The following is a 24,023-nucleotide window of genomic DNA, read 5'->3' as shown; positions in this document are numbered from 1 at the left end:
AGCAAATCAGACAAACTCACCCCAAACCTTCTTTAGAAACCTTGCAATGCAAGCACTGGTCCAGACCATAACCCTTTAAATTCTGTATGAGGCAACATTTCTTCTATTCTGTAGGCTCTCACCAAAGGGCTTGCAGCTCTGAGGAAGAGCAAGACAGGTTGAGAGGGAGATCAGAAGAGGACAAGCTTTCTGACAGCTGCGATGCTGGCCCTCTCCCTAGGAGGTGCTGGAGGGAGGTGAGAGCTGGAGAGCGCTGCCCACCGTGCCTCACTCATGCTAAAATTTCTGAGTTGTTAAAGCAGCAGCAAACCCATCGAACTGTTTCCAAAAGAAACCCTCACATCTTGGATTACAAAGCTTGTCATTGGCCTTGTTTGTAAAGAAAAACAGCAATTTCCTTGTGTGAGCTAGTGTTTGATTCTGGAGTGAAGGCTCTACTGAATTTCACGGGCCAAAGGACTTGCTCCCAAAATCTTTTTTAGCAGTTCTTGCAGTGGTATATTTTCTGACAAAATATGAGTACTTTTCTCTGAATAGTTAGCTATTATCTCCATGGAGGAAAGGGCGATCATTTTGTACAAAGCTTCAGGTTTGGACTATCAAAGAGTTATTTTATTTAAAAAATTATTATAGAGGCAGCTGGCCACTGCTTAATTTGAAAATACCTAAGAAACCCTTGAAGCACGGGTGGTTCTGGATCTGTGTAAAGTTCCCTCTGTCTTGCAGATTCCTGCACTTTCACAGATGTTTTGTTTTGAGGAACTCGCCCCAGCAAAGAACAACAGGTATTGAACATTTTGCTAATAAAAAAAGTCAACATTAAAAATGTCTAATTGAATGCATACAAATAAACACAGGTGTGTAACCTTGGCCATTTCATAGTACAAATATTAATAATAGGAAAGACTGAAATTTACCCAGCAGCATATACAGCAGTGACTACACTGGATATACCTGACAGTGAAGATTACAATACCAATCATCAGGTCTTCTCCATCCTGACAATGCCATTTACAACAGTAACTCTTCAGTTCTGCTTCGCTCTCCTAAAATGGATGGAAATAATTATAGCAAATTGTTTCTTATGGAATCACTTGGTGTCTTTACAAGCCACTTACATTTGAAGCAGGATCCACGGTTTATAGAGTATTCTAAAAGTACCCATGTAGGCTTTCATATGGCATTACACTGCAAAACAAACCCATAATGTGTGAAAACCAGGTTTATATCAACCTGCAGAAGCCAGTTGATAAAGTTCATGGACCAATTCTTAAAATCTAAGCTATAAAGAGAATGAAATGTATTAAAAGATTTGAGGTTTATAAAAAGTAACCTTTTTATACCATATTTTTACTTTACAAAAATATTGAAATAATTCATGAGTTTTTCACTCTGCACCAGCTTTAAAAAAAATACTATCAAATTTTGACTTGCACCTTTAATGCATCTGAAAGCACCATCAGGGGATACTTTTAACATAAAGGAGGATACCATTGACTAGATTTAGGGAGGTATTTAAAACCCAAAAGCTTGCAGCAAAAGCACTCTATTACAAGAGATTCAGCATAATTTTTAGACGTATCTGGACACAAGTCTTGAACAAGCAGAAGAGGGTCTTCCACATAACTTGCTTATACTATACTTCGGTGAATATACTTACTAAGAGGTGGCTGAAAGCCTTTAAAAGACATCACTTTCACCTCGGGTGGGAAAAATCAGAGCTGTCTCTACACGTTGAGAACTTGATTGGTCTTTCCTGCTTCTTGTTCTGGTAGGGCTCGTGCCACTCGTTATCTGTCCCTCAGGCAATATCAACCTTGCAGTTATACAATGTTTGGCACTAGAAGGGTATGGCATGTCACAGTCTCTTGTCACCCCTGCATACATTCACACACTGAATCATGCATTCTCAGTCCCGAAACAGAGAAGTTTCAGTGTGTTCATCTTGTAGTTTCTTCTGAAATATCTGAATGGGGTCCTCCAAAAAGTTTAGAATACGAAAACTATACTTCCTTGTTCTTTTACATATATATATATAGGGGTTTTTGCAAATTGAACACTGAATCATGATTATCATTTAATTTACATCACTACGTGCTAGAGCTCCTTATTCCTCCTGAAAACCAGAAGGGAGCTGCATAGGATTTCTGTTGAAAGTAACATAAAGAACTTAAATTGCATTTAAAAAGACTTTGAAATTCCACAGAAAACAAACAGTTCTGGTAGCACTAATGTTTATGACCTAATTAATCAGAATTAAGTTTATTTTCCCTTGACAGCCTTACAAACATGACGATGTATCTTTTTAATGAAGAACCATTTTGCAAACCTATTCTAAGCTGAATGGTTGATCTATGGGCGTGCTGAAGACTACTATGCTCCTATTTTTTTCCCCAGAAAAGAGTTTTCATAACAGCAATACTGTGTGCTACGGTTTTGTTACTTTTGAAAAGGTTTTGTTTGTTTGTTTGTTTTTGCCATTGATTATGTAAATATCAACCATTCATTTCTAAAATAAATGCACTACTGGCTAAAGTTGAAAGCCCTCGTCAGAGCCTTCCTATTGGTTTGATTGTGAGTACTGTGCAGTCAGAGTTTCATGGCAGCAAGGAGTCATGGGTGAGTTTCCCCACCTGCAGTAACTGATCTGTATGTGTGGGTCAGCGTTTGGGGTTTTTTGAGGCTTTCAGGTGATGCTGCTGTATCAGTGTCTTGCAGAGGGACTGCACACAGTGGATCAAATGATAATCATGATGATAGCCAGACTAAGAACACTACAGCTTGCTGCTCTACTTGTAGTATGCAGTTTAGTTATTCCTACAGCCCTACTGTCAACCCTTTAATTTGGACTGTAATGTCGGAGCTTCTTCAAGCTGTGTTTTTGTTTTGTTTATAATGTGGTTTCATATTCCAAGCGCTCCTGGATAAGGGCGTCATCTTTATACTGTAGCCGTGGAGGAGCAGGGGAACATTCAAATGCTAAGATCGCCTTCCTCAGGCTTCTGTCCAACACGTGTCTCTCCCACGCTGGGTACCTGTTCCTGAACAGATCGATTTTAATGACAGACTCCTCAATCCTTGGTGGCCGGGATGAAGGTGTGGACGGTGCGGTGGGTCTTACCTGAAACACAGGCACACACCCATCCCTCTCCGCAAATTTTTGATCCCGCTCGCTCGTGACGCTCCGGTTGTTGGAGATGGACCGTAGGGTGTTTGTGGCCACTTCTGGGGGTAGGGTGAAGGCAGCGGCAGCGTCCTCACAAGCACAGCTTGGTGACTGCCCAAACCTTGGTCCGTTGGGGTGAAAGAAGGCATAGTACATTAGCATAAAAACAATGCCTGTTAAAAAGCTGCTGAACACTACACACAGTGCTGGTATGGCAAATGCATCAGAGATTGGCGGGGCCTTGTACAGATACCAGAGAGCACTCAAGGCGGTGTTTTCTAAAAGGATCACAAAATAGTAAATGAAAAGCCTACAGCGTGTCCTTCCTTCCTTGACATTGAACCAGCTGAAGATATAGATTATCCCAACAACCATGTCGAAAACTATCTCCTCCCATTTAGTGATGCAAAACTCTGTCTCGCAGTGGACGATCCAGAAGGTCATGATGCACCAGTGCAGCACGATGAAGATCCCGAAGTACAGCTGGAAAACCGAGGCAAACAGAGCAAAAGTAATGACCCTTGCTGCAATTGTGAAGAAATGCCAGCAAAACTGGATTATAACAGCCATGTAACTGATGGGTTTCTTGTCATCACGGGAGTCACGGAGGGCCTTTTGGTAGGAAGCCAAAGCCCAAGCCAGGGATACGAGAGATGCTGCAGCAGTAAGACCTAGGAGGAAACAGGAGATGCAGTTAAGGCATAATTAGTATATCAGCACTTGGTTGAAACCGGAGACATCCTTGCTGCTTTCAACGCGTTCTCCACCACTGACATAATAAAAACCTCTTCCTTCTCCTTTAGCTCAGCCAGCTTTGAGAAATGGACCTCCACTGCTGAGATTTCATTGCCCTTACCATGCTGGATACACACAAACGAGAGTGGCTATCAAGCTGCACTCAGAAATGCTTCTCTAGCAATTTTATGTTTGAAACAAATTAATTAATTCACAGCTTTGAGCAAGTCGGGAATAGGTGTCTCTGTCAGCTGTGTGATTTAGCAGGATCTGCTATGGTTATTGTTTTAAAGAAAGGATATGATTTTTCTGATTTTGATAACTCATTAAAGAAGCCTAATATAAAGCAACCAAGTCTTTCTAATTAAAATGCCGGCATCATATACATATAAACCAAATCAATAACAATGTGAGCATAAACCTACATTTTTAAAATAAATGAATGTAACTCTTGTTACATCAGAATTTAAACTAACTGCCTTACTCTTGCTGAGGGAAAAACTGTTGCCCATTTTGATATTTCCACTACTTTTAAACAGAATTTTAATAAGTAGCAAATGTTAAACCTTTGTTTTCTTCCAGTTGGAAATCAAATACATTTTAGAAATGTTGGAATTTTCTACTGAATTAAAATACTGAGTATAGATGCTCCTAAAGTAGGGAGTTGGGAGTTATGACTTAATGTTCATATAGCCATTCTATCTCCCATGTATCATAGAACTGCCTATTTATAAGGCCCTGAACTATACTATTTCTGGAAAACCTGTCACATATTTTTCACAAAAAAGCATTCAATATAAAATTAAGTCTCATGAGATTTTCAAACATTATTTTTGTGAAAATAATTCCTATTCACTTGAAAATACAAAAAAACCATAAAGCAATTTTTTAAAAAACCCTTCTATGCCTATTTTGAAGGTGTATTATTCTTTTTTCCTCAAGTGAGTTTGATTGTTGTCGGTAGGTAAACCTAAAAAAAAACTTGCTTTGCAACTGAATCCAACGTTTAAACTAATCTGTTACTTCCATACACTACCAGAAAAATACCTACATTCCCATTTAAGAAGCAATATAGTTCAGCATAATTATTCAAATGCTTAACACTTACATAGCATTCTGTTAGAAATGAATAATTCTTCTTTACTAGCAGATTAATTTTTATTTACTTACGACTCGTATCAAGCTGCTTTGGATGGAAATGGGAATTCAATTGAAATGCAAAACCCCAGCCTTTCAAGTGTATTTATTATTTAAATAAAATTGCAATAAATATGTTGTATACAGAGGAAAAATGCATCAAACTTTTTATACTTAAAACTGGTTTATTACCAAAGCAAATTTTATATACAGTTAATGAATGAATTCATAAGTCTTAGCATACCAGACTGAGAATTTATTCATAGACCATTTAAAGATAATGATGCTTCAGGTTACTCTAATTCTAAGCAGATCCTTAACTTTGAACTAGTTATTGAAGTAAATCAAACTGATATGAAGAAAACATTTCTTCTGTCTGCTGTTAAAAGCTGTTTAATAATTTCAACAACCTTTGGTTCTGGATGCATAGGCAGTATGTTTCTTCCCTGTTCAATAGCTTTCTTTAGAACTTAACCATCAAGAGTATATTACTTAAATAGCATAAATTTTATGCAAATTTTGTTAATACAAAGTGGTAAATTTAAGCCTACATACATGTTGCTATTCACTTTTGAAAAGGAAGTTTATTTTAAAACAGATAGATGTAGGTTATGGAAATAATACCTGATTCTGAAGGAAAAAAATCTATTTAAGCAATCCACCCGGCTTAACACTCTAAGATTTTGCTCAGTAAGTAGTACAGAGGGATTTGGATTGTGTTTGCCAGTGTTTCTCCTTCAGTCACTGGCAGGGTGCTAATTATGTTATTAGCTCCCATGAATCCAAGAAACCTTTGTTTTAAAAATAAACCCAATAAAAAACAATCAGCAGGAATATAGAACAAAATTAGGACTCCAGGGAGAATTTTTAATAAAACTTCATCATTTTTCTTCACACACAGATGCCTGGATGCCAAAACACCAATGTTACTTCTGGAATCCTCCTTCACAGAGAGAATAAACTATCAGCAATGAAGACATGAAGGAGATGTAGTATAAACTGTTATTTTCATTTCTGACATGTATGTTTGCTTTTCACACTGGGCTGCCTTTCAGTGACCATTATCTCTGGAGTCAACACTACAGCTGAAAACGTAAGTTCCCATTTTCCTGTAGGAGTGTTTTCAGTATTGAAAAACCACAGCTCATTTCCCTTACGAAATGAAAAGTTTGGAAAGGTAGATGGATAGTTAAAGGATAAGAGAATGTTTCAATAGAAATGAGCCACTCTGAACAGGCGCTCAAAAATAGCATTATCAGCACAGGAAAGAATAATGTGTGAGAGAAATCCATGTATTTTCTTTGCAAATCTAACTTTAATGACCTCACACCCTCCCCCAGAGGGTTGTAGAGATATCATCGGTTTTGCATTAGGAGGTGTAAAATCATTCAATAGTGCACACAGAATGTTCCAAATAAAATGTTAAAATTCATAGGAATTTCCAATGTTCTAATGCTAATTAATTCATAGTCATTGTCTGGGAAAGAAAGAAGCAAGTACAATAGCAACGTAATTCTGTTATTTAAATAGTCATTAATAGGGAAACATCCTTTGCTTTTACAGAACAAGCTCAGGGATACTGGCATACAGGAGAGAAGAGGAGACAAGGGAATGTACAAAAGGAAAGAACTGCCAGTTAAAGTAGTATGTATCTACTCTTGTGCTATTGGCAATGGCATTAAGGATATAGAATTAAGATAAGGCTAAAAGCTTCATGAGCACCATCCGTTTTTCTTTATTGATTAGACCAAGCACTAAAGAATTATTAAAAGTATAATTAATAATGAGAACAGTAATGTAAAAGTGATGCAAATAGCAGTTTGCTAATAAATGTCACTATATAAATAATTCACTGGGAATGGTTAGAGATAAAGCAAATTATTGTAGCACTGAATGGATAATTCATTAATTAGAACACATTGATGCATTTGCTGAGTATGTGTTTGTATAAACCTCTATCCCTATTTCAAAAGAAGAACTAAAATAAATTTCTATTAGTACCAAGCCAAAACTTTAAAGACACTAACATGGCACCAGGAAAACAGGATGTCCTAGAGACCTAGTGGAAAACAAGTAATTTGTAACAATGCGGGTGGTTTAACTTCCGCAGTTGGGAAGGCTTATTTGCCATTCAGAAATGAACAGAGAAGATTGGACTGTGATCTGTGGAGCCACTGTTCATGAAGAACAAGAACCAGCTTTCCCGCTTGCTCAGCTGCAGCCTCCACACTCTCTTTGGGCGCTGCAGCAGCTGTCTGGTGCATTTGACAGTCTTGTATATCAGAGTCTTGTATTTATGGTCTTGATCTTGGAAATTAAGATTAACTAGTCATTCTCAGTGACTATATATTCAAGAAACTATATGCTTATCCATTACAGACTGTAACAGTCCAGGAAAGCAGATATTCTGTAAAATGGCCTTGGGAAACATGAAATCATGTTCCTGTTTCTTCCTTTTCTAAAGCTGAACCTTCAAAATTTTTCCACAGTATGTGATTTGGTCTCTAAAGTTCTGTCCTAAAGAGGAAAGAAATACATGCTTTGCACAGGAAAAAGATCACTTCACATATTGCATCAAACAAATGATGCTTTTGTTTGTTTGTAAAGTGGACACTTGAAAAACTCTGAATAGCAATTAGTGGGGAGTGTACCTACCCGCTTCCAGCCTTTGTAGCTTAGCCCATCGACAATAGTCTCGATCGTGAGACTAGCCAATAATGCATTGTATCAGGACAACTTTCTGTCAGGAACCAATTAGAATATGTTTTGAGTGAAAAAGACAATTTAACCTCTTTTATTCTGCGAATAGTTTGCATTACTTAGCTATATGATTTGTATAAGGGAATGACAACTTTGTAATCACAGATGAGTTTCAGATGTCCTTAAGATAGTGCACTTCCTGTCTGAAAACAAAGAAAGAACAGAATTGCCTTGATTGAATTATAATTTTAACTTCTTTCCCTGGAAATGATTCATTTCTCCATACATAAGAGAAGCTCTTGCATTTTATAGAGCGTGGCATATCTGTATTGGTACTTTAAATACAATGCATAATACACTGCAATAAGCTATAGCTTATTAAAGACAAGATAAAAAAACCATGAAAATGACTTTCACAGGTGAAAGCAAACATATACGAGGGAAAAGAGATTTATACAGAGATGGATACATTCACAAATGTAATATTATTTCAGGGAAGCAAGCTCAAATAGCTACAGGAGAGTCAATGAAGTTCTCCTCAATGGTATTTGTAAGAAATCTGACTGAAATGTTTCATTTGTGAGTAATCCAAATACAATTGTTCACAACAGATAAGGGTTTTCCATATTACATCTCTGCTTGACAATTCACAACTTAATTGTATCCTGCTGACACCTCTGCCTTTGCATTATGGTTGTCCCAATTTGTTTAACTTTGAGGAAAGCAATTCAATGTCTAAGCAGCATATATGATTTACTAGTTTGTATTTTTCTCTCACTCCCACAATATAATCTTTAGACTGGGGTGTAACTGAAAAAAATATGGGTCTTATTCTCACACTAATTTTATCTTATTCCTGATTTGTACTTGGGAGAGTAAAGGCATATTGAGGTCCATAAACCACTTTTTTTCTATTCAGAACAGTCCACAAATCATATATAGGATAAGTACAGAACATCTCAGGTCAGCTGGAAACCCTACAAATGAATGAACTGATCAGAGAAAGTGCTCCTTGACGTTCAACCTGATTTCAGAAATCAAACTCCTGCCAAGGCTTCTCTCTCTGCTTCATCCTCCTTTTTAAACTTGTACTCATCTCACCATTTCCAGGAGTAAATTCATGTAAAAGCAGGAATATCAAATGCAGAAGGACATCTGGGCATGACAACATTGCTTGGGATCTGGGACTATGAAACATTTTTTTCAGGAGCCTATTTTTATAAGTTTCCTACCCAGCTGGAGAAGTGACATTATATGCATCCAAGCTTCCAGCTGCTTCTCTGAACCAAAGCCAAGGATCTCTAATATTCATAGTCTCCCTTAAGGCCTTGTCCTAGTTTCAGCTGGGATAGAGTTAACTGTCTTCCTAGTACCTGGTACCATGCTGTGTTTTGAGTTCAGCATGTGAAGAATGTTGATAACACACTGATGTTTTCAGCTGTTGCTAATAGTGTTTAGACTAATGTCAAGGATTTTTCAGCTTCTGATGCCCAGCCAGCAAGAAATCTGGAGGGACACCAGAAGTTGGCACAGGACACAGCCAGGGCAGCTGACCCAAACTGGCCAACGGTGTATTCCATACCATGGGACGTCCCATCTAGTTTAGGAACAGGGAAGGGGGGGCAGGGAATCGCCACTCGGGGACTGGCTGAGTGTCGGTCGGCGGGTGGTGAGCAATTGCCCTGCGCATCATTTGTACATTCCAATCCTTTTATTACTGCTGTTGTCATTTTATTAGTGCTATCGTTATCATTATTAGTTTCTTCTTTCCTGTTCTATTAAACCGTTCTTATCTCAACCTGCAGGTTATGCTTCTTTTTCCCGATTTTTTCCCCCATCCCACTGGGTGGGGGGGAAGTGAGTGAGCGTCTGTGTGGTGCTTAGTTGCTGGCTGGGGTTAAACCACGACAGGCCTTAATCCTGTAGGAAACAGTATATCATGACTGTATCCCTCCAGCTTCAGAAAATGCCTTGCCATATTTACACAGCTTTTGCCATGCTGCTTTGCAAGTATAGACACAAGCTTGACATTCACATGGAGGCCTTGCAGGCAGCTTGACAATAGTCGATGCGTTTCTGCACTAATTCTTTTATTCCCATATACTAGTATGGCAATGTATGACTTGGTATACATACTGTGCTTCCACACATGGTTTAGTACACAGGACGCTTTGCATGCTTCAGGGGCAGCTTTTGATTGTATCAGGGACCGTGTGTCCAGGTTCTCGGTATGTGTTTCATGCTCATGGGTCTCATGCCCTGACCAATACTGTGAGATGAAACCTGAAGATGAAGCTTACTTTTTTATGCTTTCCTGTTATCTAAAGGGATAACAGTATAAATTCTTGCCCTCACCTGGGTTATTTCCTTCCCTGATGACTGCAGATGTAGCCTGCTGGGGTAAGCTGTAGCACTGTACTGAAGTCTCCATACTGGAATCCATCCTTACAGCCCTCAGAGTCTGTCACCAGGTTTCATAGTTAGGGACACTTCATGTACAATGATCCTTGCTGACACAGTCTTTGCTAGCACATTTCTTTTTTCAGAAGAGGGAAGCATCACTAACTTAATGTCTGCAGGCAGGTCCAACTCCCTAAAGTATGCTGTACACTGATCTTAACGTATCTTTCTCTACTCCAAGGTTTGTGCCCTTGTTGTCCAGGGTCATTCTCCATAAGCACATTGCCAAGATAATCCTATTACTTTCCCACATCAGCAAAGTTTCTCTTATATTAACTGTCCTAAATCATAGTCAAAGGCTTTCTGTGCAATTGAAACAAGCTGCTTGAGGTCAGAAAAGGACTTTTTTCTTCTTTCTTAGGTACCACTAGATCTGATTGTGCCTAAATAGAATCGGTACCTTACTGAAATATTCCACTTCTGTAGTTTTAGACTTAGATTGTTTTAGGCTTTGACTGTTTGCTACCCACAAACATGGGAGTGACACTGTCTGAGGATGAATCTCTAGTAGTTCATACTTCAAGTGTTTGCCACAGGCTCCATTCAAAACTAGGGATATTCAAGGCAATATAGATGGTTTCATGAGCTCGTCTGCCAACATTTGACTTCACTTTCTCCCACTGTGTACTGGGGTGGGGTAATAGAGCACAAGGGATGACAGGAACTCTTCCTTGTTGAAATGTAAATCAGATTTATGCCTGATATTACTTCTCCTAAGTGCTATGTAATGCTTAGAGAACATGCTAGCATATATAGGAATAATTTCTCCCATGATTCCTTTCAGCTGCTTTCTATAGACACTTCCAGTGAGACAACTTCCAGCTGTTTCTTTAATTTGGCTCTCCACAACAACTTACCATTGCCCTGGAAGTCTAGAAACATTATATATGCTAAATGTTACCTTCAACCTTAGTCATTTTATCTACTCCTAAATTTTTTCCAGTGGTGATTTGGCCTCTAGAGGACCAAAGTCAACTGACAAAAGGTTGGCTTATTGTATGTATCTTTAGCAGATTCTTAGGGTCTGTATCAGACACCTGCCGAATTATTTACTTCTTGCTGCACTCAAGGTCATATCCACCTTAGCAAATCCGTTAGATGTACTGTTGAGATGCTTCTGCTAAGCAGCAATCCTGGTCATAGCTTTAAACAGATCTACAGCTGAATGATGGTCATAATTTTATTTCAAGCTAAGATCAAGAACAGTTTCCCTTTGCCTCTCCCCTAAATCCAAACTAAGTCTTTTACCCAAATTTTGTTGTTAGTATCTCAAGAGTTCCTTTGGAATCTATGAATAAAACTACTAAGGATAAAGTCAACTTAGCATGCAGGGACCACAAGAACCATGAAAGTTGGATTTCTCCTGTCTTTCAAGAGACCACAGTCAGTAATTCAGGCCTCTCTTTCTTCACAGACAGCTAATGATGAAAGGGGTTTGGGGCACAACAACCAAAAGCTCTGCTACCTTTTCATCAAGCCATAGAAGTAGTTGACTCTCTAAGACACTTGAGCTGAAGTCACACTGCCAGAATATGCTAGCTAAGGCCAGGCACTAGCTGACTAAGCATCCTGGGTGATCTCTTCTCCTCCCTCACAAGTGCGTTTTCCTAATTTTTGTTAGTTTCTTGTTCTACTAAAGATGCGTTATAACTTACAATTCAGGAGTCCTTATGAGCCACTAAGTCCAGTCAAGTCCAGTCCTTCACAGGCAGTGACAACTGCCAGGTGCTCATGTATGTCATGCAGTCTGTATGCTGCCAGGCTTGGCAAGACAGCATGAGACCATTTTGCCTGTTAGGAAGCTAAACTTAGACTTATGTACTTTCACAGCTAGACTCCTTGTCTGTTAGGTAATTTGGTATCTTTGTATTCCAGTGAAGTATGTGCAGCATAAACATACCCACTGACTCCACGCTCATTTCCATGATTTGTACATTTCTTCTTAGGCAAAAAGTGCTTTTGATGTCTTGAGGTTGCTGCAAGTAGCTTATAGAAATCAAGGGATTACCTGGAGACTGCAGCAACTGTAAGCAGAACAAAACCCCTGCCACTAGCTCTTGAGGAGAAACATCATGATAACATGATGTTAAACTAAAGATAGGGCACCATCTATGGGAGAAGGCTCCACCTGCACTGCTTGGTCCAATGCACTGCACACATGGACACCTTGTACAAAGTCAACGGCACAAGCAGTAGCACTTTTGCCTGCTACCCAACAGGAGAAAAAGACGTAGTCTACTAGACACATAAAAAATCCTTTTAAAACATAAGTTTTGAGGAAACGCCTTTCTGTTGATCCACATTTCTGTGATTTTACCTTTATTTTTCTGTTGCTTATAAAATATTTTTCTGTTTGCTTATGCAACTTCTGGACAAAGTTTCTTTTGGTATATTCCACTGATTCGGAGGAACCAGCCACACAGATTTTCATTCCATGGCTGCTAACAAGATGAACTGGAATTCTTTTATTGGAAACACATTGGAAAAATATTCATCAAGTAAAAAGAAAAAACAAAGATGTACACAGTAAATGCCATTTAGATTATTTCAGTCTTTTATGAAAACAAAATATATTTTTCCTTTAGGAATATGCAAATATATATATTTTTAGAAGACATTGTACTTAGTCTACAACAGTGTATGAGCATGAATAGGGAGAAAATTAGCATTAGCATTTGTTGCTTTTGCCAAGTCACTGTGGTCGCCCGTCCCAAGGTCTGTATGCCATCATTCCCAGTTCACAGGGCAGTGGCCTGCTAGACCCTGGCGGCTGGCTCGGGGCCACCACGGTTGCGGACTGAACCCATACATCAAAAGACGGCAAGGAAGTAAAACTTCAGAATAACAACTCTCAAAGCATCCACACAAAAGCCAGAACTAAAATGGTACACGATTTGGAAATAAATCCGTTGAAGTGAAAACATGGTGGTATTGGTTTCCTAATCAATTCTGCATAAAACTGTTTTCTAATGTACTGGATGTCGGTGCCCAGGTGCTGGCAGTGGGCAGGGGGACACGCGGGGCTGCCCCGTGCCAGACACGGGCCCTTCCAGCTGCTTCCAGCCAGCTCCAGACTGAGCCACTGCAGGACGCAGCTGAGCCCATCAGCCAAGATGGTGATGCCTCTGTAAGAAAGGGCAAAACCACCCGATAGGCAGAGGAGGAGGAAAAAGAAGAAAGGGAGAACGGCAGCGTAAGCACCGGGGTGAGAGAAGAAGGAGGGGGAGGAGTTGCTCCAGGTGCCTGTGGGAGAGGACCATGGTGGAGCAGATATCTACCCTGCAGCCCATGGATATTTCTTGAAGGAAACTGCAGCAGAGGAAAAGCGTGAGGAGGAAGGAGCAGGAGAGACAAACTGTTATGGAATGGCTGCAACCCCTCATTCCCTGTCACCCTGCGCCACGTGGTGGGAGGACGTAGAAAGGTCAGGAGTGAAGGAGTGAAGTTGAGGCTGGTAAAAAGAGAATACAGGGGGAAGGTCTTGTTTTAATTTGCCTTTGTTTCTCACTATCCACATCTATTTTAACTGGCCATAAATTATATTAAGTTTCCACAAGATGAGTCTGTTTTGCCTGTGACGGTAACTGGTAAGGGATGTCCCTGTTTTTACCCCAACCCACAAAGTTTTTCATCCTCTTTTCTCCCCCTGCCCTGTTGAGGAAGGGGAGTAAGTGAGCAGCTGGGTGGGCATCTGACTGCAGTCCAAGGTCAACCCACCACATCTAATCATCTCACAGCAATATATTTTTTGCATGCACAAACCATACATATGGTCATTAAAAAGCAACATTCAGGCTTCAGGGGCCAGGCTGTACCTGTTCCTTCCAGGACTACTCAAGAAAAAGACTTTTTCCTTGCACAGGGATACATGGAAACATACGTCAAACTTCGCTAAACCCTCCTTCCTCTGAAGGGTGTTCTGCCACCTGCCAGCACCCTATAAAGCACTGGCCACCTCAAAGAACGGATGTCTGAGAATATCAAAGAATATATCCTGACATTTAATTAGAGGATGTGGGAACAGAATGCAACTAATACCCAGGAGGATTAGAAAGTTACTACAGTAACAATTTTTCGATGCCTGTAGAGAAAAGTATAAATTCTGGAAAAAGGGAGTACATATCAACATTTGTTTGTTTTAGTTTAACATAGTCACAACAAAGTTACCTTTTTTTTTTTAATAGTGAAACATGCACAAAATTTGATAATTCAGTATTGCATGTCATAGATATATATTTAAAGTGAGATAGCACAGTAACAATCAGTAGGTTTACAATACAAGCCACAGAGCTTTGCCTCATGAACACTGAGTGAATCCCATACTTGTGTTAAAACAGGTGCATAAGAATTCAAAAGTTTCAAACAAGGGAGAAAACATCCTTCCAAGGGACGTTTACCTCCACTTTAAAAATGCACTTTTTTTTTTTTTTTTCCCCAGTCTGACTTAATCTGCCTTTGGTTTTCAGCCAGTGATTTGGCTGAAGTTCTGTAGAGTTCAAACAACTTCAGCATAACATTTCATGGACCTTCAGAATTCTAAAAGCAAAGGTTTCCAGGACATCAGTTTTTCACTTAGAAGCCCTCAGTATCTTTGAAATAGCATCATGTCAGGGCATACTAAACGCTGGAAGAGAAGGAGATGTGGACTTTGAAAGTCCCATCATATAGAGCCCTCAGAATGAGAGCTTAAAGCATTATACCTGATAGCTCTAAGGCTCTTAATCATCTGTGTGGCTAAATGAATATCCACAAAAATGTCAACAGCATGGACAAAGCAATTTAAAAAAAAATTTAAATATCTGAAGATGATTTTCCTAAGCCTGAAATGAGCTGGTGAAAGATATATGTTCTCACTATTAACCAAGCTTTCTGATGTGTTTTCCACTACCATCCCACAAGTAAAACAGCTTGAAATGACCATACTGGCTGCAGTGTGGTGGAACGTATCAGAAATAGTATCAGATGGATCCAAACTCTCTCTTCTAAGTATTTTTTTCAAGAGATACTGAATATCATAAAATACACATAGCAGTATCACACTGGCCCTAGAAATGTCTATTGAGGATTTGGGAGAGGAAGGGCTAAATCAGTATTTCAAATACACCAGAGATTTTTTTTTTTAAGGTGTTGCACTAGCAGTGGCCAGCATCTAACACAGAGAAGACTAGAAACCAAGACATGTTTTGGCATGAAAAATGTCCCAAATACCTTATACTAAGTCTTATTACAAATCAATAGCATGGGACCAGGTCACTGGCAGTGAAACACTGACTCCGTGCAGAAAGATAGCATGGGGCCATTACTTCCCTTAAATCTCCTTAAGCCATAAGTTTAGGATTGGCTTTCAGTGGTTCATAGGCTCATATTGGCTTTCTGAAAGGGGATAAATTTCAGTCCCATTAAGCAACTGATATTTCTCCCTGTTGCACATTAAAGTCATTCTGAAGTTAGCACCTTATTTGACACAATTTGTCTAAGAAATATTTTATATATATAGCATTTTTCTGTGTTTGCCTTTTAAACTTCTTTAAGCTCTTCAGCTCTGAAGAGGTGCTGAGAATAATGCCTGATATGGTGCTCAGGGACAAAAGGCAATTAGTATCACTCTGAAAAGGAAATCGATTTAGCATTTGTGCAATCCCTCTTAGCAGAGGGAAAACTGGAGCTGTTAGCTTTGGCTGGTACATGGTGCTATTTAAGTTTCCTCTGGATCAAACTGAAATATTACAGTTTTCACTGTTTGCTATGTTTCTTTCACTTTGAAAAACTTCAAATACATTTTCACAATAATTCATTAAAGAGACTTATTTTTCTGTTAGTGGAAAAGCAATCACTAACCTCCTCTCCTCCCTTCCAAAAGAAAATCCATATTTCTACCTACTGTGCAGATAATTTAAATTGAAGCAAAATCTAACTAACCGATTTGAAGAATATTCAGAGTATTCTGGGAAGTCTGGAGATTAATTCTGGTTCTATCTCATGCTGTTTTGGATTATTTTAGATCCCATATTTATATCTTTGTCTTCAGTATTAGTTATGAAGCCATTTGTTAGCAGTAAGGAAGCTTTACAACTGTATCTCTACCTATCTCTGATATATCTAGAATATTTCCATATGATATACGTAGGTAAATATTATGTACCTGTCTACACTTTATATGTACAGTATATTTAGATTTATATACTACATACAGACAGATAAACTGGCACAATTTGAGCACTCCAAGAAAAATAATGACTCAACATTTCCTCTGAAAAGGTTTTTCAATATTTATATGTGGTTTGTGCCAAAAAATTGCACCTCATTGCAAGATTAAATTTAATTTTAATTAATAAAAAGATTAATTTCAATTTCTGGTGCTTGTCTAGAAAATTGAAAAAGCTTCCCTGGCTCCTGCTATCACACATTTTTTTCATGTACAAGTAGCTATAGAGGATGATTGAATTACTTTTTCAACCTTCTGGGCTGATCAGTCCCTTAAAGTCTTATATCCAAATGGTTGACTCATGGCTTCTGGGACCATTTTGTTCCCCTCCTTTGAATTTCCTTCAGTAGGTCCATCGTCCAGGAGATGTGAGTCACAGAACAGGGCACAGGCTTTTAACAGCGGTCTTATTGGTGGTGTTCACAGTGGTATGTGTCTATTGCCTATCTTTCTTCTACACCCATGGAACAAAAATAAGGCTTGAAGCCACAACTTGACACTGAGATCTCACAAACAAGCTCTTCTCTCTGCTGACTGCTGTGCCATCTTCTGAATAACTGTTTTTTAAGATAGAAATTTTCCTATCCTATAGGCGTAGTCTGTGTTTCTGATTCCCAAATACACTTTTCTGTATTAGCTGGATGTGATAATTTTGACCAAATGATTCAGATCAACCTGTGGTGGTAACCTGTCCTACTCACTATTAACTACCCTCACATATCTGTGCAAAGGCTGGGAAGACTTAACCAGTCACTGGAAACTCATCCAGAAAATATTATGCATCATCATTCATAACGGTATCAAACAAGATGAGAGCAAGGACAAGTATTTGGTAGGTGCTGCTAAGCATTTCCTCCACTCATTCTTTCCTAATTTTCATATGCATTTAGAAGACAGATTTTAGTTCACTTAAAGTGAGCCCTACTCACTCCTACTTCAAGATCTCATATGATTTTAATTCCCATGAACTATAACCCCCCCCCCCATACATTATTCATTATAGTTGCTGTCATCATTATAACTTGTAAGTTTGTCGATGAAAGATAGCAGGTCTGGGTAACAAGACCTGATGTTCAGTAAAAAAATGTTTGCAGAATTCTACTACCTAGCTTCTAATTCTTTCTTACCTGAGTACACAGTTGACCTTTCTATTATTTTATACTGAACTAATGTCAGGCTAATCTATACTTTTTTTTAGATCTGTGCACCTTTTATGATTTGTAGATCTGTTTCTTTATGCATCTGCACATCAGTTTGCTCCATGGTAATTTTTAAGAATGACCAACTGATTTCAACAGAATTTGACACAGAAATCTCACAGATACTAAGTTCTGTGAAGTTCAGGGAAAATGGCAGCTAGAGAAGGGCCCAAAGAAGTGTTCCCTCTGAAAGGAAAGCGGACTTCAGGCATTTTTATGCCTAAATTTTAGGGATTTTTATGCCTTCAGGCATTTTTATTCCAAAACCCAGGGACCAATTAGTAAGTGCATAAATATATTCCTGGCAGCTGACAAATCCACACAGATATAACTTTGAGCTAACCCCACCAGATATTGCCTCTTACCTATCCAAACCCAAAGTCATGAGAGAGAACTGAGAACAAGGCCGGGAGAGAACAGGACAGTGTGGCAATTCAGGGGATATGAGGAAAAACTGGAGATATTTTGAGGGCAATGGTTAAGGGCAGGGTAGGAGTAGGAGACACTGTGTGAGAAGGCTATGAGGACCTTATGTGTTTACTCTTACAGTACAGACAGAAAGAAGCAGTAGGAAATGAGGCTTCATTATTTTTGCTGCTTGAAGAACTTATGAAATTATATTAATAGGCACTCTGCTTTTCTGGAATTCACCTCCTTCTCCAACATTTTGTTAAAAATGAATGGTTCAGTGTCTATAGACATCTGCAAAAGGGTCCTCCAAGCTGGAGACAGTATAGTTTAGGCTGGAAATGGAACACAAAGAGGGCCCCATAACTGGAACTCAGACTCAGATTATGTTTTAGAGATTACTGAGCATCTACCTCAAAGAGCAAATAAATGGATATTAGTTTTACACCAGTGTGACTTTAAATCAGGTTCTCTGCAGACACAAAGGGGGAAGTGGCAGTCAGCTCCATATCTACTATTTATTTGATTTATTGGTTTGTTAATATGGCATGACAGCAGATTAGCAAGGCATTTTTTCTGACACTGAAGATGATCAAGAAGTTATCAATTCCTATCACTGGCACATTTTTACAAACAGAATAACAATAATAAAGCATTCAGTCTACACTAGTAACCTAACTAAACAATTTGATAGCCAAAACCCAGTCCTTTTTCAACAACAGCAGCAGTAGCAACAACTGATAAAAGCCCAGAAACAGTAGCTCTAAACCTATTGGTGAATACACTAGACTAAAAAAATGCCTCCACTGTGGTCCGCCTTACTCATCTTGATTTGGAGAGGAAACAGGGTAGAGCACATGCCCACAATTCGGGGGGGGGGGGGGGAGGATATGCTATTACCCTTCAACTTTGGTAGTTGTTTGGATGTGCAACAGTGAATGACTCTTCATTCAGCCTGCAGAAAAAAAGCTTACCTCTGCTACTACTACATTTAGATAACTCGTCCCTCTCAGTCAATTAAAAGCATAGTTATTCCTTAGAAAACAGGATTCATAAAAAGCCCTCTGAGCCATGCCACAAATACACTGCTGAATAAAGAATCAAAACCAATACCATGACAAATGTCACATTTCAAGATTTGAAAGGTAATATGGAAATAGGCTTCAAAGAGTTCACATTCCCAGATATAGTGAAAAAAATGTCATGATCTATTTGAGTAAACGATCTTCTACAGAGAGAACAGAGAGATGAAGTAAATAGGCAAATGCTTTTTTTATAATTGCAGTTCTTATTAGAGCAAATGCAAAATAAATTTCCCCAAACAATCAGGCACTGTTGGAAAAAAAAATTTTCACATTAATCAGAAATCCATTCAGTATGCATGTAGATTGTTTCTACATGTTTTAATGTTAGGATACCAAAATAAGCTATATTTTGAGATATTAGTATTTAATTTGAACTCTAAGCACTTTATGGCCTGGTTATATCCTGATGAATTTAACATTTTTCTGTTACTATTACTGACTGTTTTGGAACAACGTATTATGGACACTGATACTAGCTTAGGAATAAATGTAACACTCTTGCAACAACCTAGTATAGTTAAATTATCAACATTATTATTTTCTTTCAATCTTACCCTGATTTGGGAGGCAGGAGACAGAGATACCTTGTTTTGTTTAGGATTAGAACAATATACGAGTACAAACTTATTTAGAGATTTTCCTTATTTTATTTTTGAATAATAAGGTCTATCGAGGTGCAAGAGTGTGAGTCAATTCATGCTTTCTCAGATACTCAACGCTTCCTTCTCCGCTTGCAAAATAACTGCCATAAGCGATAGCTTAAACATCCCATCCATTTTGGTTCTGCATCTTTTCCTTCCATTGTTCCTGCCCCTAAAAGTCTTCAGCATCACCTGCATCCCAAATGTTCCCTGAGACACCTCCCCTTCCTCTTTGTCACCTCATCTGCAAGGTTTTCAAACTACTCTTTTGCCAATGCTCCTCATATTTCTTGCTTTTCCACAGGTTTCCTGGCTCCTATATCAGTTTTCCGTAGAGGTGCTCCGAACCCCCAGCCCTGCCTCCTCCCTTCCCATGCCCATCTCCCCTGATGTCTCCACAGTCCCCATGGCTGTCCCAGCACTGGGACAAGGTGCCCAGGCCTCTGCTTTTAGATACAACCCCTGGATGACCGGGGCATTGAGACCATCGTGCTCTGGTTCAGGAATGTGTTGTGGTCCACCATAAAACCTGGACAGCCACCATCTCATGCTCACTTCCCTTGGCAGCCAGCCTGTATGTAGTCACAGACAGGTTGTACCTATTTGTTGTTCTTCAGGCCTTCCTCCCCAGGTCAGCTCTTTTGCTTTCCTTAAACAGCCAGTTCTTTCAAAATCCTGGTTAACAACTGTGGTGTTTTGTTTGCTGTTTGGTTTTGTTCCTTTTTAAAAGATCCTCCTACAGCAATGAATCCATAGGAAACTAATATTCTTGTTAGTCTTAAAGAAAGCGTTAGCTTTATTAACTGCTTCATATTTTAATATGAGATGTCACACTGAGGACAAAGGTCTGCTTGTGTAACTATCAAGTGAGCAAGGGTATTCACTGCTTCTTACTTTTTCCAAAGCAGCCCTCATTATCTAGGGCATTTCAATTCACTTTCTTCTGTTCTGACTAGCACTCCTACTTGCTGAATTATTTCATCAGAATAACCCCTGCCCTGTGCCTCTATTCATTTTTATTACCTCTCTTTCTCATAATGAAGTGAGAAAAACCTGAATACAATAGTCAAGTAATCAATGTAAAGTTCCACAGAATGCAGGAATATATTTGTAATTATTTGCTGTCACATTGTATTTCTGCCTGCATTAAAATAATTTATGCCATTCAGAGAGTATCTAGATCCATAAATTCATATTTTAACATCAAAATAGATAAATTTATAGGCATGATCTCAATATACCCTATTCTCAGTGCAACCTCAAGAGTTCATAAACTGCATATCTCAGAGGCTTATAGAAAATGTGAGTGATGTTTGTGCAAAAGATGTGTCTGCCAATTTTCAGTTAGTCAAACACATTATTTCTGTCCCCAGTATACGATTCCCTCTCCTTTATCAGTGCTGAAAAGGTGACAAAATTTCCCCTTATAGCTCCATTGTATTCCTCTAAGCTCTTCAAGCTGAGCAACATATTAGCTCCCAGAATGTGCGTATTTCTGTGAATGGGACATTTTAACAATGCTTTGCAGATCTAACACCTTTTCTCAAAATATTTTAGTATTCTCTATAGTCATTATATTATTCTTAAAATAGCTCATGAAGAATGTCAGTATGACATCCATTTTCCTGATGGATGAAGCAGGGAAAGAGGAACTGAATGATTTGCCTGAAATATCAACATACAAAGCCTTTTCAAGAGGAGGAAACCAGGAGTTTTAAAGCAGAGTCTATTACCTTAGCCACGAAGAACATGCCTTCAGTGGCACCTCAGTACCGTTTTGCAGCGGACTCCTTGGACAAACTTTCAAACAACAAATTAGCTGTCTTCACTGGTGTCCTGGTTTTGGCTGGGATAGAGTTAATTGTCTTCCTAGTAGCTGGTACAGTGTTATGTTTTAGATTCAGTGTGAGAAGAATGTTGATAACACACTGACACTTTCAGTTGTCGCTAAGTAGAGTTTATACTAAATCAAGGATTTTTCATCTTCTCAAGCCCAGCCAGCAAGAAGGCTGGAGGGGCACCAGAATTTGGGAGGGGACAGAGCCAGGGCAGCTGACCCAAACTGGCCAAAGGGATATTCCATACCATGTGACATCATGCCTAGTATATAAACTGGGGGGAGTTGGCTGAGGAGTCTGGATTGCTGCTCGGGAACTAACTGGGCATTGGTCAACGAGTGGTGAACAACTGCATTGTGCATCACTTGGTTTGTATATTCCAATCCTTTTATTATTATTGTAACTTTATTATTGTTGTTATTTTCATTATTAGTTTCTTCCCTTCTGTTCTATTAAACCGTTCTTATCTCAACCCACGAGTTTTACCTTTTTTCTTCTGATTCTCTCCCCAGTCCCACGGGGGGCTGGGGAGGAGTGAGTGAGTGAGTGGCTGTGTAGTGCTTAGCTGCTGTCTGGGGTTAAACCATGACAATTGGTACTGTGCTTATCAGTGGACTCGAGCACCATTGTCCATGAGCCCCCATTACAATCTGTGGCCCCACTGCAAAAGCTAGCTTATCAGCATAGAGTTGGATCTTTGGCAACTTGTTTCCTGAGCAATTGGGTTACCAAAAAGACAAACAATGTGTATATTTGGGAAGCCAGTTGAGTCCCACTCAATGCATCAAAAGCAACCGGGCTTTGAAAATAGGTCAAAGCATCAAGGAGAAAATATTTTCAAATTAACCTTCAAACAGTACTGGGCAGTGACAGGGATTTCATTCTTAGAAGCACATGGAAGAACAATTACAATTCAGAATGATCATGATTAGTTTTTCTCAAGAGCTATATAAATAAAACTATCTTATCAACTTATCAGCTTTCTACATCCTAGATCAAGAAGTGCTTAATTTATCTTACAACTGCAGGTGAAGTTCTGTGCCTGTGCTCAACCAAAGACAGCATTTAACCACCACCTTTCAAGCACGCTAAGAATGCCTCCCACAAACACTGGCATGCCTTTGGGTGAATATAAAAGAAATTCTCTTGGAGCTTTTCCTACCCTAGATGCCATTCACAAGATTATCACAGCAGTGCTAGCTTTGTTCAAGACTTCACATTTGTGCAAACAAACTTCTAATGGGTTTCATGCTAATTCACTGGCAATAACTGTTAGATGAACTACTTCTTCTCAGATTAGTTTTACAGAAGTTTAAAATTTCAATAGTTTTCCTCATCTGAAAGATACTTGAGGACTGGATATTTATGAGCATAGATTCTATGGATCATTAGCGGAATTTGGTTCACTAAATCCTTATGGGCCTTTTGAAAATGTCTTCTCTGATATACTTAGTACAATTATTCAATCAAACACTGTGACTTGAATTTATTATTTCTGGCCAATGGCACATTCCAGCACAGTCACATCTGGTACTTCTGTACTTGTTGCTATAGGGTATATACTCTGCTGTTTAAATAGCGGTTTAATAGCAGCACTGGCTAAATAAGGATATTGGCTTAAATCCATATTTTCTGAAATATTCAAGATGAATGGAGGCAAAGATTTGCTACTTGTCTTTAAAAAATTCTTTTACATTTTTCAAACAGAAATAAAGCAGCAATTTTATTGGCATATTTGTAAGTAGAATATTAACAAATTTCCCTAGCTCTATAAAAGCTAATGTATACTAGGTATTACCAACCTGAACAGAATTATTACTGCCTGGTAATAATGCCCTCAAAATAGAAGTCTATAATGTGAGCACTAAAGCTCACATAATGAATGCCAGGCTATCATACAATTATTACTCTGCACAGTGTATAATTACAGAAACTGGAGAGTATTCCGGGCTTTCAGTTTCTCTATTGTTGGACTGTTTGGTAAACTTGACTGGCAGCTTCTCTGTTAAATTTTTTTTAACCAGCAGGGAATCAAGTCACGCAGTCACTTTGAGTGACAGCTAGAGAAATATGACTAATAAGTGAACACCCCACACTGCATTTTAAAAATGCAAACACCATCCAGAAAAAGGAATTGAAGTAGCCAATTTGTATAATAAATGACTTTATAAGGCATGCATGATAACAGAACTGAGGAAAAATGGGATGCCAATCCAGGCGGACTGCATGCAGCCGGCATCCACAGCACAGCACAGGACGCCTTTACATCCCCAAAGGTAAACACTGCATACCTCGGCTAAAATGCCAATTAATTAAATAAATTGTTAATATAATTTGTTTGCTCATTTTTGGTTCCCTGGGTTGAAATTAATCAAAGCACCCTTCGTACCTTTGAAGACAAATGCTTAAATAATCACACATATTTCTCATAGGAAATGTAGGTCCTCGG

The 24,023-nt window shown here is 38.8% G+C and overlaps 1 protein-coding gene across 1 annotated transcript in view; it reads right to left on the bottom strand.

Moving 5' to 3' along the window:
- Nucleotides 1-2,890: 2,890 nt before the first annotated feature.
- The window catches only part of XKR4 (XK related 4), a 226,850-nt gene continuing 205,717 nt past the window's right edge, over nt 2,891-24,023 (bottom strand). The window contains exon 3 of the mRNA XM_075023301.1: nt 2,891-3,837. Within this exon, the coding sequence (XP_074879402.1) occupies nt 2,891-3,837 (947 nt within the window). The remainder of the gene's footprint in view (nt 3,838-24,023) is intronic.

The sequence above is a fragment of the Buteo buteo genome, chromosome 3, assembly GCF_964188355.1.
Source record: "Buteo buteo chromosome 3, bButBut1.hap1.1, whole genome shotgun sequence".
In the NCBI taxonomy this organism is placed as follows: Eukaryota; Metazoa; Chordata; class Aves; order Accipitriformes; family Accipitridae; genus Buteo; species Buteo buteo.
The sequence above is the reverse complement of the archived record's forward strand: the minus strand, read 5'-3'. Positions and strand labels throughout refer to the sequence as shown.